Genomic DNA, 12,255 nt, shown 5'->3' with positions numbered 1-12,255 from the left:
TAAAGCGAAAAGCAATAGGGGGAGGCTTGCAAGAGGGAGAGAGTCAAGTAAAGTCACTAAATAGAAAAAGCATCAAAATAGGAAAAGAGGCCCCAAAGTACAATGCGGCAAGTCAATAAATGGAGAACTTTAAAATAGATGATGATGTAATCAGAATGAGAGAAGGGAGATTCTCCTGGCAGCATTATTTCAAATAGGATGGATATGGGAAAGACTAGAGAGGGGTATGATCAGAGCATGCTCATGATCAGAGAGGAAATAGCCAAGTTTTAGAAATATTCTGGGAGACAGAGCAGCAAACCAAAGATCATGTAGATGTGTGAGTAAGGGACCTGCAGTAACTGTATTTCTCCTTGTGCCAAGGCAGACCCCATGCCGTGAGTACTGTGTCTTCATTGCTGACTAAGGAGCAAGATGGAGTAGTGAAAGGAGATGGCAAAGCTCATATCAGTGGTGGGGAACATGTTCCCAGCAAGTTTCTAGGAGTTATGTCTTGGTTACACAGGATGGGTGGTGGAGGAGAAGTGAAAAGGTGGGTTTGCAAGAGGTCAGAACCACTGGAACTATTATAGGCATTTCAATTGGATTAGAGAATGAAGGAATAGAGAGAGACGATCTGGTTGCTGGTCCTGGCTTGGAGACAGTGAAATGGGGGCTCAGGTTCTGGCGCTGCTGCAGGGCTCCTGCTTCATTGCTCTGTACAGCTATGAATAGGTTCTTCTTTGGTGAAGAGATGATAATCTCCTTTGGTGTTAATTCCCAGGTGTGCAGGAGTAAGTTTGTGCTTGCCATTAGAAAATTTCTGGCATGTTTCAGAAAAGTATTTACTGAAACCAGTTGTAATAAAGATCAGTTTAATGTGAATTTGATGATACAGACCTGGCTGCACTATTGCACATGGGGAATAGGAATAAGTATGTAGGAAAAAAAGATGTTAAAGGCAAGAAAAAATTAAGAATTCCTATGCAAAATTAAGAGGAAAACAAAGATATTCAGTTAGTTTCAGATTCACAAAATAAAGCAGCAGTTTGTGCTACACTGTTTGCATTTTATTTTCTACCTTTTTTGGCACTTTATTAATGCTGGGAGACTAATTCACGTGCTGAAACATTGGTTGTGAAACAGAGCTCACAGTAAATGTGTGTGGAAGTATTGTTCTACTGTACAGAACAGTGTTTTGTTTATTTAACAAGCTAAAGTTAGAATTGACAGCACAAGACTAGAAAATGGTGACAATAGTTTGAAAACAGGAAATTTTGGCCTTGTGTGTATTCGGAACAGATGATCAGGATGATGGCCAGGAGAGTGGAAACTTCCACTGAGACTGTTTTTTCCTTATTTTGCTCAGTGAGAAAAGATGGTGCTTCCTGGAAAACAAGTCTTAAGTATTTAAAGAAAGTCATAACATATTCAGTATTTTCCTCATATCCCATTTGTTTGTTTCCCAGCAATCTGTTTACACTTCTTAGTATCTAGTACTACTTAGAGTAGAATATTTGGACTATTGTCAAATCATGGAATTGTAGATTCTGCTGTATAGAATTAAGACACTAAATATGCTTTGGGTTGTTTTTTTGTTTGTTTTTGTGGGTTTTTTTTTGTTTGTTTGTTTGTTTTCGGTTGGTTTTTTTTTTTTTTCGTTCTTGGTTTAATTGTTCTGTCTTAGGTTTCAAAAAATAAAGGGCATCATTTTTAGGGAAGAGGATAAGAGGATGTCTGTTGCTAGTTGGTGTTATGACAAGGGTTTCAGAAATAACTTGTAATTACATATTCACATATTCTTCAGTTCCTGATGCTCATGATATGGCCTTTAAAAAAGAAACCAGATTAAAAAACTCCACAAAACCAACGAACCTGAAAGATTTAAAAGAATTACAGAAAATGCTTTCCTTAAAACACCCCAAAATAAGATATCTATATAGAAATCCATATGGAAATCTGCCAGTGTTAATTTCTTAGGGAAAACATTTGAAATTTTGCAATTTCACCATGTTGGAGTTAGTTCTGCAAGCTGGAAGAGCAGCAAGTGGACACAGTAAAGTCCTGTACTTGAAATATTGTTACCTAACGTGACCTCTTTCTGCTACTTCCCAGCAGTCCTCCCAAGTACGTGCCTTGTGGGATGCAGCTCATCGTCTATAGTTGTCACTGGTCTAGGCTGACCACAAACAGGATTTAAAAAGAAGCACAGTGTGAAGGAACACTTTCATTTTTGTTTCCTTGGAGCTTCTATTGGGATGCAGAGCCCAGGTCTAATCCACAAGTCAGTGAAGTTGTGCCAGAGGTGTGTTTGTCTTCTGCAATGGCTGGAATACCTGCATACTGGAAATGTGGAGACAGAAAGGAGCAGAAATACTCAGCTGCTGTTTGGGATCCTTTTTCTGGTTGTTTGTCAGCGACATATACCAATTTCACTGTTATTTAATCTTTGCACTGAGAAGTAAGTAGAAAGAGAGGAATAGATTAGATAGATGGAAGCAAAAAGCATAAAGATGGTTAAATCTTGATCCCAGCAGACAATTGAAAAATGCTCAATTGTAGCTACAGGACTTAAATGTTCGTAAGACCATTACAAAGTCACCTCAGGCTGTGTCTTTTGCTATTCCTACATCTCTCTGGTTCATGTTCTGCCTTCTGTCTTCTCTTTACTCTGTCTTCTGTTTACTCCTTACTCCATAGTTCTTTTGGAGTAAGGAAAAGTCTTGCTGTGCATTTATGAAACACCAGGTATTTTTTGGAGCCTTCCTTGTGCCCCTGGGCAAGTAATTTCTTTCTACCAGGTCTTAGTTGATGTCTCTGAGACAGAAGGATGCTAAATAGTGCCCTTTTAAAGTACTCTGTGAATACAGAGATGAAAACCTAAGCACAAACATCCACACACTTGAGGGATGAAAAGGAAGGCCTGAGATTTGTAATTTTATTCTTGAGTTTACTGGTCATACATAGGGAAATATTTATTAGCAATGTTACTGGGGTGGAGTGTAAGGAGCCATCTTTGACTTAGCCAGTTCTCAGGAGTTTTGGTAGGGTTGTTTTACTGGATGCTACCCAGAAGAAAAATGGTGGCAAATGTGCTAGAAGAGGAAAATCAGCTTTAAGCAGCCTTAGAATGGTGGGTAATAACAGTAGGAAACTACGGAAGGATAATTGATCAGTTTTTCGGTAAGCAGTCACTTGGCCATGTGAGAGCTAAATCTGTAAAAAATGGACCACAAAAAGCTATCTTTGATCTAACATGTCTAAGCTTTTATTTTGATATGTCATGTAATCATTTTGGCCTTTTGAGAAACCTCTTAAGAGGATCTAAATGGAAGGTTAAATCCTTTGAAAAATCTAAATTATCTGCTCTTTCCTGCTCCTTCCTCCTTCCTTTCCCTTTCCATTTACATATGCATCCCTATTTCCTACATCTTTGAACTACAGGCAGCAGCTGAATTAAGTACATCTTGAGTGTGTATGATGAAGAAGGGGAAAATAATCCATAAATGTAAGGATTAAGGGAAGTATAGCTATAACTTCTTCAACAGGTACACCTCTTGTAAGTAGAATATATTGTAAATTCTGTGTACTGCATACAGTAGTATGCAGTAGTCAAAAAAAAAAAAAAAGCCAAAAACCGACTAAACCCTAACACTGCTGTATGCTGCTTTCTGTCAATTTCTTAGCTCCTTCATTCACATTGAAATCAGCAGTTTGCATATACCTTAGTAAAAAAAACCAACCCTAATAGTTGAAATGTCTTGGTTTTACCTTGTAACCTAGTCAAAATGCTGTGTAAAAAATACAGAATTCCACTGTTCCTTTTATAATTTGATGCTCTGTGGGTGAGCAGCATGTCACATTTCAACCTCTCTCAAAAGCAAGTAAACAAGCTCGTTTCTATAGTGATGATGGTCTCATGAAGCGATGGTCTCATGACAGAAGCAGGACAATGTTTGGCAGGCATGGTGGTGTCCTGTGTTAGGCCAGCTGATGTGCTGTGCAGCCCAGAGGAGAAAACAAGCTGAGAGGCAAACAAGGCCTTTCTTAGACTGAAGGAAAAGAAGCAAACCTTGTTAAACTGTGTTTTGTAATAATTTACAAAGCCTACACAGGCTTTTGGTGAACTTGATAACAATGATTGTTTTGCCTTACACCACTTATAAAAGGAGCCATTTTTTGTCTGAATTAGGTATTTGCTCTGCAAGCAGTGTTTAGTGACTAAGTGCTATTATATTTATGAAATATTTTATTAAACTATATTTATATTATTAACATATTTTATATATTTGAGTGAATCTTTCATTTTAAAAAATATTTGCTCAAATTTCTTTCCAGAATTAAATAACTACAAAATACTTAAATCATATTCTGGCTATTTTTTTGACTTCTCAAACTTAAAGCAGTTGATTTCTAGCACAGAAAACCAGTGTTTGATAATGTATGGCTGATAATAGCATCAGTTATGTGACAGAAAATAATTTGGTACCTTACATTTTCCTGTGATGTAAATTGGTTGCATCTTTTTGAGTGATTATGAGAAATAGTTTGTAGCATGCACGTCTATAAAAGAAAACACAAAATTTGCAAACAAAAATGCCCAAATGGGTAAAAAAAAAAAAAGATAAAACTTGCATAAGTACATATTTACACATGTGCACTCACTTTTAGAGACTGCTCTTTGGAAAGCTGTTGCTGAAAAAGCTCTTCCTTCCACATATAACATAAATAGAACAATATTCTGTACTTCAGTGGGGCAGTGCATAGCTTTCTTTGCAGCAACAAATACTGAAATGTTAAAAATAGATCAAGCTTTAAGAATCCCAGATATTTTCAAATAACAAAGGCTGATTTATGTGAGCTCGTTTTGCACTTGGACAAAGTATAGAGGCGCTTTTGTACTATGATTAGCAAGGGTGCTGATGTCAGTTTGCTTGTCTAGCTTTAAGCTTTATTTTGCTGCTAAATTGTGCTTTGTACTGTAGTCCAGACAACCTTTGCGTCTGCCTTATTTGTGTGTAGTTTATGGAATTGCCTTTGTTTTTGAATATAATCTGTGCCAGTTTCAGATTGTGACTCACTATAGGACTGAAATAAATGCTCGCATATGCACTATGTGAAAACTCTTCAAAAATAGTAGCAGGTGCCAGCAGACTAAATTCAATGTTTTAAATATTTAAGACTTGCTGTTTTGTAGCCTGAAGGGCTGAAAGGAAATTCTTTTTAACTCAGTGTTTTTTTCTCAGTTTAGAGTCCTATTTACTCATCAATACTCAACAGAAATTGTCAGGATTGCTAAGAACCTTTCATTCCTTAACACAGTACTAGAAATAAATTCTTAGAAGAGGCATGCCTGGTTGATACAGAGATAATAGGTTTTTTTGCCTGGTATTTTGTTGTTGCACAAACTGTGAGACAAAATGCATCGTGCTTCTCAATTGCCCTTGTTCTTCTCCTATCTCTAATCCCTTTCCTCTTGATTTCTGCTTTGAAAATTTCATCTGAGTGACTGAATGTTGAGGTTAAAGATAAAGCTTGTTTCTGAAGCAGTTTGTAGCAGTTATCTGTGATCAGCCTTGCCTGAAGAGAGGCTCATCTACTGAAGTTTCGTGTTATCCCAGCATCTAAGTTGTCGCTTGATTTGGAAGCAGGAAACAAAACAAACTCTGCTAATGTTTTTGGGTCGATGTTAAATGCTGCTTATCTAGCTGTGCTGCTAGGATATACTCATGTTTGAAATCTAAATTGAAAGGGTTTAATCTGTTACATCTTCTACGTTTTAACTGTTCACCAGTTAAATTTACTGCTACCATGGAAATAGTTGCTTGAGACTTTGACTTGATTCACACCATTCGTCATTTAAAAACAGATGCTGTTATTCAGAACTGCAGTAAATACAATGGTTTCGTAAAGTATAGACATTATCTTAAAATCAAAAAACTTTTAGAGCTTTGGTGGTTGGAGAATGGATCACAAGCCTTAAGCTGCCTGTTCTTTTTCCCTTTCTCCTGTTTTCTGGATTATCTTTTCATAATAGCTTTCAAAGGAAGGTACCCCAAACAGGCATGCACAGTGGTGGTTTTATGAGTCTCTGGGGTGTCACCCTGTTCTTCTAAGTTCTTCTAAGCCTTCTGATGTTTACATTTTTGTAATGGAGTTTCTCACGCACTTTTATGTAAATAATGATTGCCTTTCTGGAGGAGGAGAAATTTGATAAACTGTTGGTTTGACTAGTGTCATTGGAGAAGTGGCAGTTCCATCCTCCAATCCAGAGTAATTTTTAAAATTCTGTATGTATCAAAGTCAAGAAATAAAGTTTCTTCTTTTTGCCTTGGAAGTTCCAGAGTGCATGTCGTTCATTTCGTGTCCTGTTGCAACACTGGGGCAAAACCTACAGCACTTGTTCAGAGTGGGGAGACGGCAGTGCGGTACTTGCTCCTTGTCCATTATGTCCCCCTTCCTTCCACTAGTTTGTTTGAAGGTAGCACCTACAAAAATGAAATGAATGCACTCTTGTGCCTCAGAAAAATGGCTCTAAATCTTTCCCTAATACACAATCAGAAACTATTGTTTTCAGAGCTGCTGTCCCAGTGTTTAAAAGGCATCACACATCTTGATCCCTTCTGGGACCATCCTTGCTGATTCCGTTCATTTCCTTGGTTATCACACAGCCAGGGCTGGCCAAAAGGAAAATGCCCTCACCTGTCTTATTTATGCATTTCTTCTGCTGGTTTTTTTGTTTAGTTTTTTTTTTTTTTTTAATCTTTCAAAGGACTTGCTGACAACCTTGTTTGAATATCCTAAGGAAGTTTAAAGTGGGGTGGCTTGGGGCATGGCGTGAGTCTGTGGTGCAATTCGCACTGTCTTGGCTACTGCACTGATTTACCTTGGTCTCCAACTTTGCTGAAAAGTATAAGAAAAAATGGATGACATGGAGGTGGCTCCCCACTGTGTCTGGGCTCTGCTTTCAGATTCTCACTGTGGAAGACGTGCAGCTCTCCTAGTGAGCAATGGCAGTGTGTGTGGTTTCTTCTGCTGTGCCCATTATCCTGGCACTGGGATATAAAAAGAAGCTGCTAGCACAGTATTGCTGGTAGAGCTGAGGAACAAAAGTGCAGCCAAGCGGTGCAATAAAAATGCTGTTGGAAGCAGCAAGCTGTATGCTGAGCTTGGTTGAGTGGTTTCAGTTAAGGTCTTTGATAAGAATTATGGCAGGTGATAGAGGCCCATGGGATGAAAGGCAGCTAAGGATTCATTAGAGAATACATTTTGCATTTGCTTTTCTCTTAGACCAGCTTCTTTCTGCAGCATCAGGAGAGCTGGTATAATAGCCATAGTGTCAGACTATCAAATTAATTTGTTCTGTCTCTTCCCCAAAGACTGCATTTATCTGGTATAGCTACAACATTTTGTCATTCCCTCCATCCCCATCTCTCTAACAGTTTCAAAAAATAATAATGTTGCTCTTTTTCTGTAAGAAGTACTACTGTAGAAATGTGATGAAGTTCTAAATGCAGAGTTCCCCTGGAATTGAGATGCATGTACAGTGTGAGCATTGTCTGTTCCTTAAATGCAGGTCATGTTGTTGATTATCAGTGAAAAATTCAGTTAAAATGCATCAGCCTGAAACAACAGATATTGGAAACAAAACCCAATGGAGCACTTAAAGATGTATTTTATTTTGTCTTTCTCATGCCTGTGACAGCTTCCTTCGGAAGCCCTTTTTGTGTGCTTTTTTTCCCCTCTCCTGATCCCTACCCCACTTTTTTCTTTGGTGTATTCATGCTTTCTCATTTTGTAATTTAATTTATATATCCAGTGATTTAATTTATATATCCACTTGGTACAAACAAAGTCAAGATATAAAATTTAAAATGCAAATTCACTAATCCTTAAGTCCACTGCTGTAACAATACCTAAATAATGTTAAATGTGGGTATTTGGTGTGTAGTCTCTTGAACTGCTTATTATTGGTTCAACCCAGGCTGGAATCACACATAAAAGGTCTTAAAGTGTGATTTCTTCCTTCTAATTTTTCTTCCTTTTGTCTCTCCCCAATTTCCAGGCATGGAAGAGAAGGTGGTTTGTGCTTCGGAGCGGCCGCTTAACGGGGGATCCAGATGTATTGGAATACTACAAAAATGACCATGCCAAGAAGCCTATCCGTATTATTGACTTAAATTTGTGTCAACAAGTGGATGCTGGATTAACATTCAACAAAAAGGAGTTTGAAAACAGCTATATTTTTGATATCAATACTATCGATCGAGTTTTCTATTTGGTAGCAGACAGCGAGGAGGAGATGAATAAGTGGGTTCGATGTATCTGTGATATCTGTGGGTTCAACCCTACAGATGAGGGTAAGTTCTGTTGCTTTTTCTGAGAAAATGTTGTGCCTATGCGTGAAGAACATTTTAAAGATCAGATGACTGTCTTTAGCTGGCGTATACTTTAAAACTTGTGTATATTGGCATTGAAACTTCCTTGTTATCCTCAAAAAAAGTAAGCAGAACAGAGGGAGATACTCAGAATTTGTTACAAATTAAGTGTGCCGTAGAACTTGGATGACACTCTTCTGTTCTGTGTGATGTTAGTTCTTGGAAGTAGAGGAAAAATCTCAAGTAAAACCATGTGAGGCAGTAGATCTTCATAATCATCAGAGGAGTCCCGTTTGGTATAAAAACATACGGTTATACAAGCAGGAATGAGTGTAACATGTCAGGTTTCTAATATTACCATTACCCCGCCTGCTTTGAAACTTGGGGAAAAAGAAATTCACCCCCATCAGCTAAAAGAAACAAAAAATAACCTGTAGTTTTTGCACTAACTCAAATCCTACCAAAATAGATACTGTATGAAGGTAGCTTGTAGGAAACATGATGGTGTGTTTAATTCCTTGCAAATACCTTGTGGCCATTGCTTTTTTATTTACTTATTATTCCTGCATTCCTTTTGGAGATTATTGGGTTACATGACTTGCTGTAGATCTGTGCGCAGTTCCAAGAAAACATTAAGTAGGAGTGGTAAGAGGGATAAGAGTCATAAGGCATAAGAGGGTTATACATAATGCCTGACTGAAGGGGCTAGAATTAAATCCCTGCTTTTTGTAGGATTGTGGATTGAGGGAGGTGAAGGAGAAAAAGGGGCTTGCATCACCTTGCTCCAGCCAAATCTTTAAAAGTGACTGGAAAATACTGTTGCATTGTGAAGAAGGGGCCCTTTTCTTTCTCCTTATTGCAGTTTTGAACTACAACTTTGTCACGAAAACCTCATCTATGAATTGCCACTCTAATAGCAAATTCAGGGAAGGTTGCTTCTTTTGACAGTTCCAGCATGTTTTTGTGGCATCCTGAGCACACCCAGAACCTGCAGCACATCTCAGAGAGCAACTGCCATGGGATTCAGTGCTCAGCCTGCCAGGCATCCCTGTGTTCCAGGGAGGTGTGGGCAGGGGGCAGTGCACCAGTGCAGCTGTGGGCAGAAGTCCTTGGTTCTCGGGACAAACTGGAAATCTTGGATCTAAGGAGGAAACGTTCACCTGGCAGCTCTTTGGCAGAGCACAAAGGAGGACATATCTATTGCACGGAACAGAGAGGTGGGGTCCCCTCAAAACCATCAGACCTTTCCTCTGAGGGCTGGTGTATTGTTAGCCCTTAGTTTTCTGTCATTGAACTAAAGATGAAACCTGCTATGGATGTGGAGAGATGTAACTATGCCCTCATAAACTGAGTTTTCGCTTCAGTCAATTGTATTGATAACTTCTCCCCATTGTAATCTCATTGCATGTTTCATTTTTGGTATTTTAGCTTTGGCTGAATGCTTTGGTTTGAAAAGACAGGTGTCTACTACACTGAATTATTCCAACACCTTTACTTCACATGACTGAGAGTTGGCAGCACTGTCTGTTTTATCAGTTTAGTGATGCCTTGCAATGCATTGAGGAAGATTTTAAAAAAAGGAAAATGGGAAAGTCAGTTGCTGAGTGTTTATTGCCAAGTTCTTATTTTTCCAAGATGAATCTTTCTCCCAGTAGAAGAGCAGGTCGTAAATGTACTTTAAAAATCTGTGTTCACCTGCCGCTTGTTTTGGGAAGTTAAAGAACGGCTGAAGTTCAGATAGTAAAAACACAGTATTATTTTAGTCTGGAGCTAAACAAAAGGAGTGTGTAGCATAACAAATCTTTATATTACCTGTGGAAGCAGAAGATAGTTTTCTTTGAAGCTGGAAAAAATGTCTCTTGCCAGACTGATTAAGGGTTGTGTTGTGAGTGTCCTGTCATTGGCATCCATTGCTCAATCAAGAACAAGGAACACCACTGCCCTGTTGCTCCTTCTGGGATTCATTTGGAAATCCAGGAACATTGCCTTCTTGGATTTATAAAGAAAAAATTTGCAAGACAGCAGTGGCTAGTGCTATTAGAAAACAATTAGGGAGTTGATATTATGGTGCTGGGACGAATGAGGGAGAAAGAGTTGCTCATGACTGTACAGCAACTAGAAATATAATGCTCAGAGTAGGTCTGAGCTGCTGCTTTCATACATAGCAAAGACTCAGTGGTTCCTGTAATGTAAAGTTTGGTCTTTGTATTGTTTAATTAGAAATTTTTTTTAGTACTTATTTTTACCTAATGCTTTGTTTTGACCTTTCAACTAGAAATTGATTTATGCATGTGAAATCTCTACATTGTGGAATGTTACATTTGTATTTGGACAGAGTAGATAATTTATGCTCTTCAATCATATTTACAAGCATTGAGTGTTCACATTTCTGGTTGCATCATAGTCTAGTGTAATCTGTAATGATTGCATTACTATTACAATATATGCAATATTTGGCTTTTTATAGGGATTTTCTTTTAAGAAAGGTTTCACAGTGATTTAGGTATTTTAAAATTAAACAAGACAGAAACAGAAAGGAATTTTTATTTTAAATAAGGTAAATAATTCTTTTACTTTTAAAAATAAAATTCTGAGTAGTTTTAAGTTTTCTTCAGCTAATGCTTCTTGTTTTCAAATGGAAGCTGTAAAGCATTTCTTTCTGTAGCATCTTTCTGTTTAAAACTTGTGCAAAGTTGGGGGGGCACCCGAGCACTGCATTTGGGTTCGCCACAGAGTTTCATACTGTGCTTTTAGCAGTCATATTTTCTCTGTAAGATCACGATACAATAGATCATCTAGAGGTTAAAATGGAGCTATGAGGCAAAAATGTGTCACTAGTGTTTTGCTTTGAACTGTACTGAGAGACAATCTGGGATGGAGAGACTGAATAGACCTGATGGGTAATGGCTGTTTTGTGTCTTCTGCTGTGGAGACATCCTCTGAAATACTTTCTTTCAGCAGGATGAGGATAAATATTTTAAAAAGGTAAAAATAGAGGAGATGGTTTTTAAAAAATAATTAATAAGAAGAAAAGTTGAAGGATTTTTTTTTCCCTGAGAAGAAGACATGGAGGGAAGAACTGACTTGCAAAAAAAAAAAAAAAAAGCTGACATAAGCAGGACATGGATTTGTTGTTATCTGAAGAAAGAACTCGGTTTTCTCTCAGTGAGTGATGTAACAATAAAGAAAACCCTTCAAAGGATATCTAAGCACAGGCTGTGAAAGTCCTTCTCTAGAATTTAGTAGACATCTGTGAAGAATGTTTTATATGTGATCCAGCTCCATGTTTCTGTAATTGAGTGAATTGTGTTCTTGGCAGAGCAGGGAAAGGAGGAAATGATCTTACTATATGTAAACATGCTACTTGCATGTATTCATTTGAATAAAGATAGAAGTAGCAAAATGAACCAGGAGAAATAACAAGGTAGAGAAGAAGAGGAAAAAAGGGAAGAACAAGACATTGAAATCTACAATTGCATTTACATAAATAATAAAATATGGTGAAAAAAGTTTCTGTCATCTTAAGAAGCATACATTGAAGGAACTGCAGCTTGCTTCACACATGATGTTTTCAAAGTTTCTTTTCAGGCTGCTGCTATCTGGTGTATGCCTTCCTACCTTTTTGCCTTTGGAACAATAAAATTTTATATTTGCTTTTTTAAAATGATGTTCTGATAATCTGTGCACTGCAGGTTGATCACAGCTTCGGTGCAGTATCAGAAACTGACAGGATGAATGTAACTTCACCTTCCCATCCTGACGCCTTGTCTTTGCTAAATAAATAGTTGGTATTAGAAGTGTTTAGGGTGCCCTTCCTGCATGAAGGGTCTCCCTGTAAGAAACAAAAAATGTTCTTCTTTGACAGCGTGTCTAGCACACATGGCAAAGCAAAATTGCC

General features: G+C 37.9%; 1 protein-coding gene across 7 annotated transcripts in view; it reads left to right on the top strand.

Moving 5' to 3' along the window:
* The window catches only part of GAB1 (GRB2 associated binding protein 1), a 95,885-nt gene that overhangs the window by 48,089 nt on the left and 35,541 nt on the right, over positions 1-12,255 (top strand). For all 7 annotated transcript variants that reach the window (XM_084203922.1, XM_084203923.1, XM_084203925.1 and 4 more), the window contains exon 2: positions 8,045-8,339. In XM_084203922.1, the coding sequence (XP_084060048.1) occupies positions 8,045-8,339 (295 nt within the window). The remainder of the gene's footprint in view (positions 1-8,044; positions 8,340-12,255) is intronic.

This window comes from Fringilla coelebs (genome assembly GCF_963513975.1).
Source record: "Fringilla coelebs genome assembly, chromosome: 4".
Lineage (NCBI taxonomy): Eukaryota > Metazoa > Chordata > Aves > Passeriformes > Fringillidae > Fringilla > Fringilla coelebs.
The sequence above is the reverse complement of the archived record's forward strand: the minus strand, read 5'-3'. Positions and strand labels throughout refer to the sequence as shown.